At 41.7% G+C, this 16,266-nt stretch overlaps 2 protein-coding genes across 2 annotated transcripts; both read left to right on the top strand.

The window, feature by feature from the left end:
- Positions 1-1,303: 1,303 nt before the first annotated feature.
- Positions 1,304-4,628, top strand: srd5a3 (steroid 5 alpha-reductase 3; the record flags this gene model as incomplete). The annotated part of the gene is made up of 5 exons (XM_080860532.1): positions 1,304-1,518; positions 2,678-2,829; positions 2,910-3,101; positions 3,255-3,377; positions 3,675-4,628. 5 exons carry the CDS (start codon positions 1,304-1,306, stop codon positions 3,932-3,934), a joined length of 942 nt encoding a protein of 313 aa, XP_080716658.1. The 3' UTR covers positions 3,935-4,628.
- Positions 4,629-4,950: 322 nt separating this feature from the next.
- On the top strand, positions 4,951-11,443 carry tmem165 (transmembrane protein 165). Its single transcript, XM_080859430.1, has 6 exons — positions 4,951-5,240; positions 6,308-6,533; positions 7,657-7,832; positions 8,912-9,091; positions 9,725-9,830; positions 9,952-11,443. Exons 1-6 carry the CDS (start codon positions 5,103-5,105, stop codon positions 10,026-10,028), a joined length of 903 nt encoding a protein of 300 aa, XP_080715556.1. The 5' UTR covers positions 4,951-5,102; the 3' UTR covers positions 10,029-11,443.
- Positions 11,444-16,266: the final 4,823 nt, after the last annotated feature.

Here is a 16,266-nt window from a genome sequence, read left to right as displayed (position 1 = left end):
ACCATCAGGGAGGCGTATGATTGGCACCAAATGTATTCTGCAGCAGGAACATAACCCCAAACATACAGCCAATGTCATTAACAACTATCTTCAGCTTAAAGAAGAACAGAAAGTCCTGCAAGTGATGGTATGACCCCCACAGAGCCCTAATCTCTACATCATCGAGTCTGTCTGGGTTTACATGAAGAGACAGAAGAATTTTAGGAAGCCTACATCCACAGAAGATCTGTGGTTAGTTCTCTAAGATTTTTGAAACAATTTACCAGCCGTGTTCCTTCAAAAACTGCGCAAGTGTATCTGGAAGAATTGATGCTATTTTGAAGGCAAAGGGTGGTCACACCAAATATTGATTTAATTTAGAATTTTCTTCTGTTCCTTCACTGCATTTTGTTAATTTATGAAGAATTGATGAAAATAAACTGTTAACACTTCCATTTTTGAAAGCATTCTTAGTTTACAGCATTTTTTCACACCTGCCTAAAACTTTTGCACAGTACTGTATGTATACAAGATCAAGGACAAACATGGTTATATAAGTATATAAAGTAAATTTTGACTCTACTCAATATTAGTCGTACAATATGAGTAACAGAGTTGCGTTCACTGAGTGACACACGCAACTTGGACAAACATATTTGGAAAAAAAACTGATAATTGTTAGAGAACTTACCTTTGGTCTTGCCATGTGGGCAGAAAATGTCCTTGTGATGTAACTTCCTTTGTGCCAGTAGACAAATATTGTTAACCCTTTCTCTGCCAGGTAAAATTCCTTATGGTAACAGGGTTGCGCGCATATTGTGGGACACAATTTAATAGAATAAAAACTGTAACATGCAATACAATTTAGATCGAAGAAGTTGTTTTCATAAGTAAAGTAGATGCATATCAACAATATACAAGAGGAAGTAATTTATGTAGAGCTTATTTTAATTGTTAAATTTGGCAAAGGAGTTGGTCACCCAATGTGTGGGACAAGAGAAAATGGCAAAGGAGCTTATTTTTCCACCAAATTTTACAGTTTGTCTTATAACAAGTACATTATTCACAAAAAATAGTAATTTAGATATTTTGGATAATTATGTACATTTGAAATTTAAGTGGTGGGACAGGAAATGTACCAAAATCCTGGAATGTCCCACCCACGTTATTAACGCATCGTAAACTCTCTGGACCCATGCTGCCACCCGTTGTCTACTAAGAGTTACTACAGCCTCTCAACAGTTCACCCTGTCGAAGCGGAACCATTGTTACGGTTCTAGCGAGCAGTTTTAAAAGTAGGACCAGTGCGTCGTGATGCATTACGATGCTTGGTGGATTCCGAGTGGTAGATTTGATATGGTTCTCATTGGCATTTGGCTTTTTGCTGGCCCTTTGTCTCCATAGGTTTTCACATTATCTTCCCTATGCATTTGAGAGATCTCATATATTTCAGCTTTTCCAGGACCTAATCCGATACGGGAAAACCAAAGCACAAATAAAGCGATCGGACCTCCTGCAAGTCTTCGATGTCCCCAAGAGGTGACACTCAGTCAGCTACTGGTTCAGTAACCACTTTCTCTGCTATTTTGCTATGATGTGAAGGCATTAACCTTCATGTGTATGTTTTAAGTTATCGCATCGCTGTGCTCGGTGTCGTTGCTGCCGAAGGCCTGTTAGTTAATTTAGCCAGTCATATTCCCTTCCGTAAGGTTAAAACCAGGGGCGAATCTAGGTTCCCACCTTTGGGGGGGGGGCTAAGCCCCTAGATAAAACCTATTCTTTTCCCCGTGACCCAGCAAAACTGTGTAAAAACTGTATACTTTGAAAATATCCTTTTGAAAGTGTCCTAGTGGGTTTTAGGATGATAAATTAACACATTTAGATTCAAAATATGGCACAACAATAAACATATTGAAGACATGAGATAGGGGCTCAGTATACTGTAGCATGGTAGGGATTTTTAGTTCAAGTGAGTAGGTTAACATTGTAGGGAAGTATCACTAGCTAGTTATAGCTGGCGGAGCTACTGATTAGGGTAGCATACGCACAGGATCAATGAACCGGCATGATAAAAGCCACGACATTTGTAATTAACTCGTGATGATTTAACTTTTTAGTTTTTTATTATACTATGTTAAACGTCATGTGCTATACCTTTATATCCAGCAGCTGATTATGGCAGCTTTCACCAGCTTAGTAGTGGCAGAGAAGATTTGGCAAATTTTTCATGGGCGCAACCCACATACTCAGCTCTGCTGCTCATCCCTCGCTGTGTTTATATTTTTGAGGGGGCTAAGGAAACCATTTTTTGGGGGGGGGGCTCCAGCCCTCTTTATACCAAAGTTGGGTAATGACAAAATGTAATAACAGGTTACCCAGCCAGAGAAAAAAGGACTGAAGAGTTTGGCACCTCTCTAAAGCCTATTCTAGCGTTTGTAGTGTCGCCCTTAAGTATTATGAAGAGAGGGTCCCATACAAGCCAGTATACCTACTCCTCATATACCTTACCTGACCTCCTACTTCAGCTGCTTATCCTATGTAAGCTTCATTGATTGCTGACTTCATTATCCTTTTTTAATATTCTTTGACGTGTATTAGATATAATTCAGAATAATATGTCTAACCCATTTATATTGTGGTTTTTACTGATGGTTTATGCTTAATGTTGTTTTTTCTAATTGAATCCTCTTCCCCATAGATGGTTCTGTCATTTCTACACTGTCTCTGTTGTATGGAATGGGTTCCTCCTTACTTTGCTCCTCCGAGCAATTCTGTTGGAGGAGGGTCTTCCAAAGTGGTTGGTTGACACACTTAGATTTTTGAATGGTGGGCAACCTAGCACAAGCACAGGTAAATTATGCACCCATGCAAACTTTAGATTTTGAGGTTGTCTTTGAAAAGCCAAGTAAAACATTTTGTTCTCCCCACAGATCGTCCATTGTCTGTCTTGCTAGTTAACATTTTGCTATGGGTCCACTGTCTGAGACGTCTGCAGGAGTGCTTATTTGTCAGTGTGTTCTCCAATGGAGTCATGCACATAGTCCAGTATGCATTTGGGCTGAGCTACTACATCTTTCTGGGCCTGACTGTGTTTTGCGTGGACACTTCATCCCCAGGTGAAGGTCAGTCTTGTTTTGTTACTCTTATGATTAAGCAGCCATAGATAGTTGCCATAATGTTGTAAATAAACAGATGTTTGAATAAAAACCTCATTTAATAATAGATCTCATGTGCTATGATATAAAGTCTAAATTCCCACCGGCTCTGTCCTTCAGGCTCCTCCCTGCTCAGCCAGCTGAGATGGTACCATGTGGCTGGATCAGGGCTCTTCCTGTGGGCCTCGTGGCTTCAGCACCACAGCCTGGCTCTGTTGGCCAGCTTGCGCACTAGAAACACCGGTGAGTGTCTAGTTGAACTCTTGCCCTGAGGAGGGTAATGAGGTAGGAGGAGCTAGGCAATGAATGGGCACAGCTGAGTGTTTGTTATAATAGTGTATCATTCCTAAAATCTAACTGGTGGTAGAGTATCAGATGTCCCAAATCTAACCATCTATGGGTAGGGGAGGCCATGCCGATTTGGGTCAAATAGAATTCATATTTTCTCTTGATCAACTCTCGTTTGCTTCCTTACAGTAGAGATTGTTTCCTCAAAAGAATCCTTTACATTAAATCCACCCTTGTTTGAATCCTGTTCAGGTGCTGTGGAGACGCTTGCCCACCAAATGCCGCACGGGTGCTGGTTTGATCTGGTCTCCTGCCCGCACTACTTTGCTGAGCTCCTCATCTACGTGTCAATGGCCCTCTGCTTGGGCGGTGCTTCAGTAACCTGGTGGCTTGTTGTGCTCTATGTTCTCTTCAACCAAGCACTGGCTGCACAGCTTTGTCATGAGTTCTACCGGAGCAAGTTTAAGGAATACCCGTCTCAGCGCAAAGCATTCATTCCATTTGTACTGTAATTCTAACCCTAAGTGTTTGGCTTGAAGTGTTTGGCTTGAAGTGCTACTCGTTAATAAATGCATAAACATTGTTTTGGATACATTTTGAACAATTTTAACATTTGCATACACTAGCATTCAAACGTTAAGGGCTCACTTAGAAATCTCCTTGTTTTTTGATGGACACAATTATTATTATATCATTACCTTGTCTATGACTTAATTTCCAACTCATTTTGCTATATTTCCTACTCAATCTTATTTCATGTATGTTTTCATGCAAAACAAGGACATTTCTAAGTAATCCCAAACTTTTGAAAGGCTGTGTACGTTTGTCATGTAACACACTCAGGTCAAAGGGAAAATATAGGGAACTGATATTGTAGATTATTTATTAGTGATGTAATATTAAATGTAATGTTAATATGAAATTAAAAAAGTGTTTAATACAATTTTGATGATGGACAGCAGCAGCTTCAGTCGGCGCTGAAAATGTCGCCAGTCACATGGCTGCTGTGTCAACAGATGGTAGTAGAGGGCTCAGATGTCAATGTGTCCCTGTTCTGAAATGAACCTTGTAATTTGTTTAACCTTTTGACAAGTGAAATGGTGCATTTTGAAGATCTCAAAAATGGTATGTTAGTACGTCATAATTTCTTGCAATAAACCTGCTTTTAAACCTGGTTTCCTTGGCTATGCCTGATACCTGGATAAACCAGTAAAATCAGTGTTCAGTTAATAAAAATCCCCAAATAAATATATCTGATGTTCACTTATTTGACCCGAATGTGTGTTGTGTTTTTCCCGTGATTTTATTATCTCATGAGCGTGCTACAGTGGGTTTGGGTCCTGCTCTTATCCAACTTCGAAACATTTTCCATGATGTACGTTAACGACAAGTAAAATATCCAATAACCACACTTTGTTGATGTGACGTCAGAGCCATATGTACACGTCTTGAACTAGAAATCCAATTATATCACGGGCTCGCGAAATGCCGCCCTCTCACACGGGTAGCAAGTTAGTGTTCGAGCAAAACCGCCATAGTAAACTTCGGAAATGGAGAAGTACAATGTACCATGTTGACGACCGCGCAGTTCGAATAATTCGAAAGAACCACTACACAATTATATGTGCGGTTGTTCTTTCTTAATTATTTTACCTTTAGTACAGCGACGTTGTTTTGAAGATGGCTCTCCGTGCCGCTGGTTGGCACGGTGCGGCCAGGTTGATCTGCGTTCTGCTGCCCCTTATCGTAGCGCTGTTTTCGGTCGCAGTCGTTGGGATTCAAGAGGAGAAAGCCGTACAGGAACAACCGCCTGTAGAGGTAATTGCTGTTTACCGTTTTGCTGAAAACGATTCGATGATCAGATGCTAAACGTTTGTGAACCAAGGCAGGCCAGAAATAAGCACCTATGAATCTGTATTGGTAGCTAGCCAGCTAAAGTTAGCTACAAGATAATGGTCCCTTCACCTGGCTAGCTAACATTAACTCCCAATTAGCTTACTGTTCCCTTACTGGACATCAACAAACTGGTTAAAATGAGCTCAGTATGCGATCGAAGTTCGAACAACAGTGTACAGGTGTTAATGACATTTAGTGGAATTGCTTTTGGGTTAGATCAGCCTTAATCGCAGCCAGATAACCTTAATGTCGGAGTTGTGATCTGGCTAACTGCTGGCATTGTTTTGTTTCACTGTTTTGTAGTCGCCAGTTAGCCCTTAGGATTGCAATCTACACAAATGTGCGGAAATTTGTACAGTTGCTGCTATCACCTCACCTAAAGCCACTGAATACGTGCTAGAAGAAGCGGGTGTAAATGTTCATAAGAAGGAAACATTAGAAAGAGACGGATTGGAATGCTATGTTGGATGGCCACGTTGCTTCCTGATTAGTGTCTGGAAGCCTTCCTTAAGCTATTGAGCTGTAATGAGTATAATATGGGTGTAATCTCGCTAAAATGAAATAGAATACATTTTTGTTATGATCGGCCCTCGAATACTCCTAATGCCAAACCTGTTGTTTGCTGGGTGATTTACTTCCACTGACTGCTGAGCTTATGAAATTCAAACGGATGCTGACATTGTGTGAAAAATGCATATACATGTACTGTCTATGGTATTTTATCCCCTTCACACACACAAATGCACAATATGGCATGTTATAATAATTTTTCTACAGTTTATTCATATTTTGCAGAGAAAATGTTCATTATCTCTTGAGACCTGGTGCCCTGGGTGCCTGTTCTTTTGTAGTCATTGCCTCACACCCTTAAAGTACTCTGAAACCAGGTTGAAATACACACACCCAGACATACATACATACCTGGCACATTGACTCAGATGTCACACACACACCCATAACCGGTATTCCCTTTCATTTTCCCTTTGCAGAAATCCCCCTCAGGCCCACCCAATGGCCCAGCCGTCAGTGCAGATGACCCGAGCAAGGGGGAACTGGGCTTCATCCATGCTTTTGTGGCGTCCATCTCTGTCATCATCGTCTCTGAGCTCGGAGACAAGACCTTCTTCATTGCCGCCATTATGGCCATGCGCTATAACCGCCTTACGGTCCTGGTGGGCGCCATGTTGGCTCTAGGGCTCATGACCTGCCTATCAGGTGAGTTGTGGGTTATGCTTGTCTCAGGTTATGTTTTTATTATGAACGTAGAGCGCAGTTCCCTGCCTTTTGGCAATAAAGAGTTTGCATTGCCTAAACAATGAAGGTGGACCCCTTGCACAAACAGGATCATATACTGTTATACAGTGACAAGGAAGTTGTCTTTACAGATGGTCTTTGATCAGCTGAGATGAAGTGTTGTGTTGGAAAAACAGCAGTCCATTCATGTATTGGGTCAAGATTATTCATAGCTTCTAGGAATGGCTGTGTTGACTGAGGCACACCTCTAGTGACCCTACAGGGTTACAGTCAGAATGTCCTGGCTAATCTCCTCAGCAGCCATCAGTAAAGGAAAGAAAATGAGGCCTGTGTCATGTTCAGGTGTTCCTTCCTGATTCACAGATATTAGGAACCATACTAGCCATGGACCTTCAGTCAACCTTAACCTTAGCCTCAACCCACCCAACCCTCTGATCTTGGTATTTATGTACGTGTCACACTGGTAGGTAGGGACTGACTATGCTTGTCTAAGGGTTTACTTTCTTCAAGGCTGGGTCAGATAGCATACTTCTTTCAGTCCCAGTAAATCATTTGGGATCACGCCTCACCCACACTTGCAAATTTGGTCAAAGATTGTCAACATTAATTTAGGTGTTATTGATTTCATCAATCGACGAGTGCTACCATATCTCTCTTTGACATTGGGAAGATAATAATCGTCGATACATTTTTTTTTTTTAAAAGTGGTACTAGGACTTATTGTATATAATATATAATATACATCCTTGCTGATCTTGGCATGTGAACAGCATGTGTGTATGGCTGAAAGCCATGGCTCGATGTCCGTTTAGTTTATGTCATGTTTTTTAAGATTGCATCACTGAGTGTTCAATTTCACACTTATCTGGCCTCAGCTTGTTTTTCACATATGGATTTGGGTTTTTGTGTGTAAAGCCTCCTTTTTAAGTGCCCTAACAGGGTCTATCACACATACTCACAACACATTACACATCACCCTCCCTTTCTCACACACACACACACACACACTCACTCACTCACTCACTCACTCACACCCTTTTATAGTTTTTCTTCTCTCACGCTTCTGTAACTGTTGTACTCACAGTGCTGTTTGGCTACGCCACCACCATCATCCCGCGTATCTACACCTACTACGTGTCCACGGCGCTCTTCGCCATCTTTGGCGTGCGCATGCTGCGCGAGGGTCTGCGCATGAGCCCCGACGAGGGCCAGGAGGAGCTGGAGGAGGTGCAGGCGGATATCAAGAAGAAGGACGAGGAGGTGAGTGAGGAGGACACCTCCTCTTCAGTGCCTGCTAACATTTCTAAATCCCTGGTAGCCCTTCAGAAAGGTATTGCCTCAACTGAATTTGACTAGCCAAAATAACAAAAAAAAAGTTTATGTCGAAAGGTAGATGTTTCTTGAGAAAGCAATAAAAAAACTTCATCATAAATAACATTATGCATCTCGCTAATGTGTGCTCGTCTTCCTTGGTTTTATTAAGAGCCGTTGCTGGCCTTTTGGGTGCCCTAAGCGGAAAGGCTTTGTGACCTCCTAGTATGAACCAAATAAGCAAAAACAAGTCAAACAAATGTTCTCTTGCTCATCGTTAGATTATTCGCTTACCATGTTTCTGTTTTTAAATATTCAGTTACATTTATTTGCCAACTTCATGCTGTTTGATGATGCATTGATTAATGGTGTGTTTGGTTAAGACTACTGTACTTAGATGATTAATGTGAGGGCTTTTTTTTGCTTTCCGTGAACACTGAATTGGTAGTAGTACATTAAGCTGTATTTGCAGACACAGTCCTTTCAACAACACATCACACATACACACATTACACTTTTGGATAGACGTGCATTCATAGTCACAAATCCAGTTCCTAGATAACAACAAATGCGCACTTGCATGCAAAGTCTCACCTCCCCCCACACACACAGATAGATGCTCACGAAGCACACATGTTGAAACAGGCCACCCCACAGAGAAATCAATGAGCATTACTTCTGCCTAACCTTTTAGCAGATATGCAGACATACACGAGGACTGTAACAGACAGTCAGAGGCACAGTGTGCCTTAAAACTGAAATTAGCTTAGCATGTTAACCTCATGATGTACAAACGCTTGTTTAGTTTCCCTTATTTGTGTTGAGAGATACACTTCCTGTGTTCAACGTCATCTTCTAAAAGGTTTAAGTTTGCATCCTTACCCTTCTAGTCAGCTGCTCAGTACTTGGATAACCACAGATTCGAAGCTCAAGGGGTCAGAAACACAATTGTGCCTCAAATGAACAAACCCATAGCACCAGCTAGTATCCCTTCATTGATTGGCTGTCTCCTCTCTGCACCCCCTCAGCTTCAGCGCTCCAAGCTGGTTAACGGGGGCCCAGACGTGGAGACGGGCTCCACCGCGATGCCCCAGAGGGGCTGGAGCGGAGTCATCTCGCCCATCTTCGTCCAGGCCTTCACTCTCACCTTCCTGGCTGAGTGGGGTGACCGCTCACAGCTCACCACCATCATCCTGGCTGCCCGAGAGGTGAGGCTGGAACACTACTGGGTTGCTCCCACTCAACTGGTAGCGCGGGGGGGAGGGGGGGTACCCATGGGGATCACATGCTGTGCACTGACAAAAAAAAACATATCTGTACAATACTTCAAATTGATTCATATATAAGCACCTGCTAAATGATCAAATATAATGCCAAAAAGGCCTTTTCTGTCCCGCTATACCTTTTTTTTTTAAAAGAAGAGTGCATTATTACCAATTATTAAAACAAGTTTCCTTTTGATGTGCTTTTGCTTCCTAGCTCGGACAATGGTATTTGTTACGTCAAACATGGTATGTTGTTGCTGGGTGATTTTTCTGCTGACATGAAAGGGTTTCCGGTTACATTTGTTGTTGTCTCGAAGTACTCCATAGTTAGCAGGTTTTTTTTTGTCCACACTGCAGTATCCCCTGGGCTCATATTCCTGTGCAGTGTGACGTATGCTCTGTTTTGTCTGATGCCTCTCCCTTGGCGACAGTGAGATTTTCAGTATTTCGAGTATTTGCGTGCCCTTGACTTCTCTATGCTGATTAGGAGGTCACAAGTAGTCCACAAGGATCCGCACGGAGATGGCAGCAGGTTTGCTGGCTCATTGCCTGACCTTTTGGCGTTTCAACTTGCAGGATCCTTTTGGAGTGGCGGTGGGCGGGACCCTGGGGCATTGCCTTTGCACAGGGCTGGCTGTGATTGGTGGACGGATGATCGCTCAGAAGATCTCCGTCAGGACTGGTGAGTTTTCTCATGAAGGCACCAAATGCATCACACGAATGCCTCGTTTATCCTGTATTGAAATGTCGACTCTCAGGAATGGTGTCAGCGCTCTGACAAGTTTGTTTTTCTTCATCCACAGTTACAATCATCGGAGGCATCGTCTTCCTCGCCTTTGCCTTCTCTGCCCTCTTCATAAAACCAGATGCTGGGTTCTGATTGGAGCACGGGCTTGTGGCCTCTTGTAAATATCTGTTGGCCTCAGCGGCATTGCTATGGAGACGTATGGACGTACTCCCGAACTGTGTGTATGAGGAAATAATTGTGACTGAAAGTGAGGGGGAAAAATATTAGTTGTGGGGCAGTGTTTTTGTGTGTATGAGAGTAAGAGTGTGTGTGTGTGTGTGTGTGTGTGTGTGTGTGTGTGTGTGTGTGTGTGTGTGTAAGCTTGTGTCTTAACGAGCCCTGCAGCCCTCAAACTCTGAATGCTACTGCCCTCTCTAAAGGGCGCCCAGCTGTACACTGCTGAACAACCGCTCCAACCCTGGTCTCGTTCTGCATTCAGCCATCAGTCCGCTTTCCACATCATGCTATGGTTATGACTAGGATCACACAACACGAGAACCATAGTCTTTCGTCGTAGTCTTTCATTACAACCTGAACCAGCAGTTTACCGCCCCGCCTCCTCCCCTCCATGACATCTGTCTCTGCCCCCCTCCCAACACTATGTGAGCCAGGACACTGAGCTGAAAGCACTTAATGCAGGGGGTCTGGCCATTGCGGTTGGTATCCCCTCTTAGTTCATGAGATCCTAACTTCCTGCTGTTCTCTGGCCAGACCCCCCTGACCAGTGCTGTGGGAACTACTTCTGTGTTCCCGGCCATTTTAAAAACCCTACACTGCAGTAATGCCTCCTAACCCTTGCGGGTCCCTTTTTGTCCTCATGTTTACAACTTTGCTTCCAAGTACAATCCAGTACAAACTAATTCTGGCACAATGTAATGTCATCGTCAGGTTTTTTTTTTGTTTTTATCAGTTAACTTACCCACTAATATTTATCATTTAGACTGCCTTGTTCTGGTAAACACTGTCTACATTCCTGTGCTGTGACACAGACTTCATCCAGAGGCATTCAGTCGAAGGGACTCCATGTGAGTCTGTTAGTTACTCTAAGCCACTAGGGGACAACTGGGAGAGGGAAGGGGGGGTGCTTTTTTTGGCCATTTCATCATGTCACCAACTCAAATATACACACCTACTGCCAACAAACAAATAGGACAACATATGCTAAGACTTCAAAAGCAGTTGACATACTGTGTCAACCGCTTAGTGAATCACAGTAACCCTATGAGTGTATTTTATTTATTTATATCTCCCTCTTGAGCACAGATGTAATGAGATTAAAATTGTTTTTGGGTGAATACATTGTTTGTTTCCTGTTTGGCCTGTTTTTTTTTTTTTTACATGAAGTACTGTAGATGTTTGGACAAGATCTGTCTTTTGTAACTTTTTTTCAGGGCGACTGGACTTGTCAATATTTGACAGGGTGACAGGTGAGAATTTCAAGAACAGAGAAGGTTGATTGTAAGACCCTGATCCCCTGTAAATAGTCAATAAAGCCGGTCAGTCTCATTCATGTGCTCTGTGTGTACTTTGTCTAGATCAACTCTGGGTACCAATCAGTGTACAAGTCACAGTGCAGTGCACCTCCCATGGAGTATGGAAGGTGACTGGAAGATTGTAGTTTTAATTGGTAGCATTTGAACTCTTTCTGGTTCCAAAGAAAAATATCCCTATGGAAAAATGTATAGGATTCCGTAAAATTGGCACATATAAGGTGTGAGCGAAACCAAGTCAGTAGAAAACCCAGGCCAACGGTTTGGTGTGTTAAAATGTATTAATCAGTCTGTCTTTTGTAACCAACTGTTGTCTTTTTCTGGTAAAAACAAGGGTGTTGCTACCGGCATACTAAAGAGAAAGAATGGACTACATCCTGCTGCTTGCCTCAGGCAACATGAGTGACTTGAATGGTATCTATGGTAACAGACAACTCACACCAAAAGTCCTCATAGGCCCTCTCTTATTACGTCTCTGTTGCACCCTGTGATTTCTTATGAAACATGTTATGGCTCAAGCTCCTAAAACATGTAATTTAGTTTATTCAACAGATAGTGGCTATCAAGTCCTCTGGTAATCAACGTGTTCACTTAAACTGGCTTAGGTTGTTCAGAGAATTACTAATTAATCCAGTGCTCAAGGGCCCTCAATGTGGCACTGTATTGTGACTTGTACAGCGATTGGTCTGACAAACATGATGTCTGGCTACCACATATGCTCCTGTATCAAACTTCACAACCAGACTTTTGTTTCAATATAGGTTTATTTTTCAAAATTGAATAAGGGGAGCAAACAGCACTTTTTTGCTTCAAAATGAACCATTGTTTTTTTTTTGTTAATGTAAGAATGACCTAGGTCGTGAAATGAACCCAATGAGGCACACTCCCCTATACAGTGATGCTAAAAACTTGAGTTTGTGTCTATAACGTTACCCTGGTCTTTTATTACTGTTGTCCCTTTTGAATCACAAGGTAGGCAAGAACTGAAAAAAGATACCTAAGTACGGTGCTACTTTAAAAGTTTGTTTTTATTTATTTATTTGTTTTTTTTAAATGTGCACTGACCAGATTGATTTCATGAGCCAAACACAAGTGTTCTGCAAAGAACATCACACATACAGAGATTAAATGATAGCAAGATAGAGAACACTGATAGACATTCAGAACTTCTACTGCATACATCAGAACTACAGAACATTTAAACAGGATTCACCATCTCCTCCGTATGGGCTTTCCATCAGAATATTAAAACAAACAAAAAAAAAAACCATAAAAAAAAAAGATTTGATAGGGATTTTTTTTTTAAGCTTGTTCTCCGTCTTTCTGAACATCTCTTTGGATACAAATAACTGCCATCATTTTCTTGACATCACCTAACCAGGGGAAATGTGTTGTATGTGACCATTTCATAAGTTAAGGGACATCTGGTTTCTTGTGATACAGAAAAAAAAGATAAGAGAGTATAGAAGTGTGTGCTTTGAGAATGCAATGTGCACGTTAAAAGGTTCGCCAACTGATGGGTATTGTCAAAGTAGTCAACGATCGGATTGGTGAGAGACGGTATTGAGCAGAAAGTAGACCCAATGTCCAAATGAACAAGAGAAAAACAAATGATTCACACAGATATCACCAATGCTAGTGACTAAACAGCGTGGGTGGTGATGACTCAAGCATTCATTTACACAAAAACACAAGGTGGCGCCGTTCTCGCTCTATTTTTTTTTTCTGCAAAGACAAATAAAACTCCATTTAACGCACCCTTATATTCTGCATTGACTAACCTGAGAAGCTCAACTAGTGAGCCTGTTTCTGAGGGTAACTCATTCTGCGCCCTGTGACTCATCTGAAATGGTGACGGATCAAACACCTGCTGCTTGGAGGGATTATAATGGCCCACAACTACTTTGGGAGGGATTATAAAGGCCCACAACTACACTGGGAGGGATTATAATGGCCTGCAATAACTATGGGAGGCATCTTCCCTTTCCCTCGCCGATACGGTGCAGGGGAAAGGGAGAGCTACAGCAAGGTAGTGTTTTAGGGACAAATCACTGCTTAGCTTATTTTGTTGTTTAGCTTATTCATTGTATGTTGTTTAGGGTGGAAAGGAAGGCTATAATTAATCTGACGATGCGAAAAGAATGGAAATCTTTCTGATGGGGGTACGTAAAAAGAGGACTTAACTTAAAACTGTAAAGTACTGCTATTGTAAATAAGTGCTACACGTCCATTTTAGAGACCGTAAAGAGTCTATAGGATAAATTATTGTCTCACTTCTTGCCTCCAATAAGCCAGCAGACAGGCCAATATCAAGGCCACTGTTGCTTATTGGTGAGAAATCAATTTAGCACACTCATAAGAGTGATGGGGGAAAAAACAACACCACCAATAAAAAGAGAAGTCAGTCATTATGGGATAGTTCCATCAGGAAACGTGCACCTGGTACAGTCAAGTCAGACTGGTACAACATTACTAAGAATATACTGCTCAAATATACTGTGCTGAGTTATTACACAAGGTTTGGTTTGTTTAGGTAAATATTGTTGTTGAGCCCTCAAAGCTAGAATTCGTAAATAATAATCTCTACACGCTGCACGCTGTATGAAATCATAAGGCCCGTGTAACGCTGTTTGTCGTTTCTCTTTCTTAATCACTAACTCACGACAGTCATGGCTTGGCACTAATATAGATCATGAACATCACACAAGCATTCTTTCCAATCCCCTCTCAAATTCAACAGGTTTCAGCTCCCGTTAACATTCCAAACACCTCATATATGCTGACAACAAAACATCAGCAATGATCTAATAATCTTATTTAATGCATCCTAATATGCAGCACTGATCAACCTGAGAAGGAACCACTAGCTCAGTGTGCCTTGGGTAAATAGAGGCCAATTAAAATAAAACAAACACATGGATAAAAATGCATCCTGGAAAGGTCCTGGTAAGAACACCAACACTGAAAACCCTTACATGGAGACAATGACAGTGAGAATCTGAAAGAGGGGGCAGAATCCAAGTGTAATTTGCTTTGAAAAGAGAGATTTCTTATAGATTTCTTATAAACCCATGCACACACCCAAGAGACAGCCCTCATCAGTGACCCCTCAACTTCACACACACACACACACACACACACACACACACACACACACACACACTTCAAAACAGCCACTTCCAGAATTGAACTGCATTGTGGGAAAACAATAAAGCCAGTTCTCCAGTGTGTCACAGTTAGTTTGAATCCTCAATGTATAGATTCTCTATAGGGCTGGTTTACTTAAGGTCCCTTTCTGTAAAAACATATATATATATATATATAGCTCTAAACTACATTTTAAACTTTACTCTATATCCATATAACCATCAGAATGGCTTGGCCATAGAAAAATAACACCATTTCATAATTTGTACATGTCTGTTTAAATATATTCTGAAATACGTTTTTTCAGCAGCTATAATGCATTCATGCTTACCATTTGCTGTAAAGCTAAGTACTATTGTACTACATTCATTCAATAGCCTACTGCCTGGACCACATGGCCTCAGGTCTAGGGTTGAACTAACCACAGCTGGGGTACAACAAAGGTCCTAATTCATAAAGTTTGACAAGTCCTGCCAAACTTAAGTATTCTAATTTGGCAGGACGTCTTGAAATGATCTGAGGTTAAACAGCAACAAAAAGACCAAATGGCTCTCCTGTGGTAATGCCACGCAGAGCAACTGCTTGTCGTCTGTATAGAGTACTGCATAGGGAACTGTGATTGGGTGAGGTAAACTTTGTGACTTCCTACTGCGTGGATGACAAGAGAGGACACAGATATTCTCTGCAAGCATTCCAAACATTCAAACGATGATATACTGCGTTTCACATCGGTAAGATACTGCGTTTCCAATAAATTCTGATATGGATCACACACACAACAGCCAGTCCATTCCCAGTGCCCTGAAGGCCCACGTGACCGCTGACTCTGTCCAGCCCAGACAGGGTAACGGTTGTCTTACTGGAATTCTATCAGACCCTGATTGTCATTAAACTGCTAAGGGCTTGAACTGACCCAAAATCTTGGGCTACATGTGGCATTAAGGTCTACCACCTGACCCACAGGTGAATATTAAGAAGGGGGGGCTGAGGATTAAAGCCTCTACCCTTGCCGCTACAATATGGTTACCTTGGCGACTGAAGAAAACGGTTTGACAACGACCCAGAAACAAGGTGAATGACCTCATTCTGCGCCCTGTGACACATCTGAAATGGTAACAAATCAAACACCCGCTGCTTGGAGGCCAAATAATGGCCCACAATTACTATTGGAGGAATTAAAATGGCCCATAATTACTATAGGGGGCATCTTCCCTTGACTCGCCAATACGGTGCAGGAAAAATGGAGACAAATGAATTAGATCTGGAGAAACTTTAAAGCTTCTGTTATTCTAAACAAGTGCTATACGTCCATTTTAGAGACCCTAATGAGTCTATGGGATAATTTATTGTTTCTAAATTCACAAGGTTTGGTTTGGTAAATATTGTTGTTGAGTCAGCTAGAATTCGTATATAATAATCTCTACACGCTGCACGCTGTATGAAATCATAAGGCCCGTGTAACGCTGTTTGTCGTTTCTCTTTCTTAATCACTAACTCATGACAGTCATGGCTTGGCACTAATATAGATCATGAACATCACACAAGCATTCTTTCCAATGCCCTCTCAAATTCAACAGGTTTCAGCTCCTGTTAACATTCCAAACACCTCATATATGCTGACAACAAAAACATCAGCAATAATATAATAATCTGCCTTGTGAATGTTTACATAAACCATACCATACCAACACCAA

This window comes from Sprattus sprattus, assembly GCF_963457725.1.
Source record: "Sprattus sprattus genome assembly, chromosome: 2".
In the NCBI taxonomy this organism is placed as follows: domain Eukaryota; kingdom Metazoa; phylum Chordata; class Actinopteri; order Clupeiformes; family Clupeidae; genus Sprattus; species Sprattus sprattus.
This window is presented reverse-complemented; position numbering and strand designations above follow the sequence as displayed.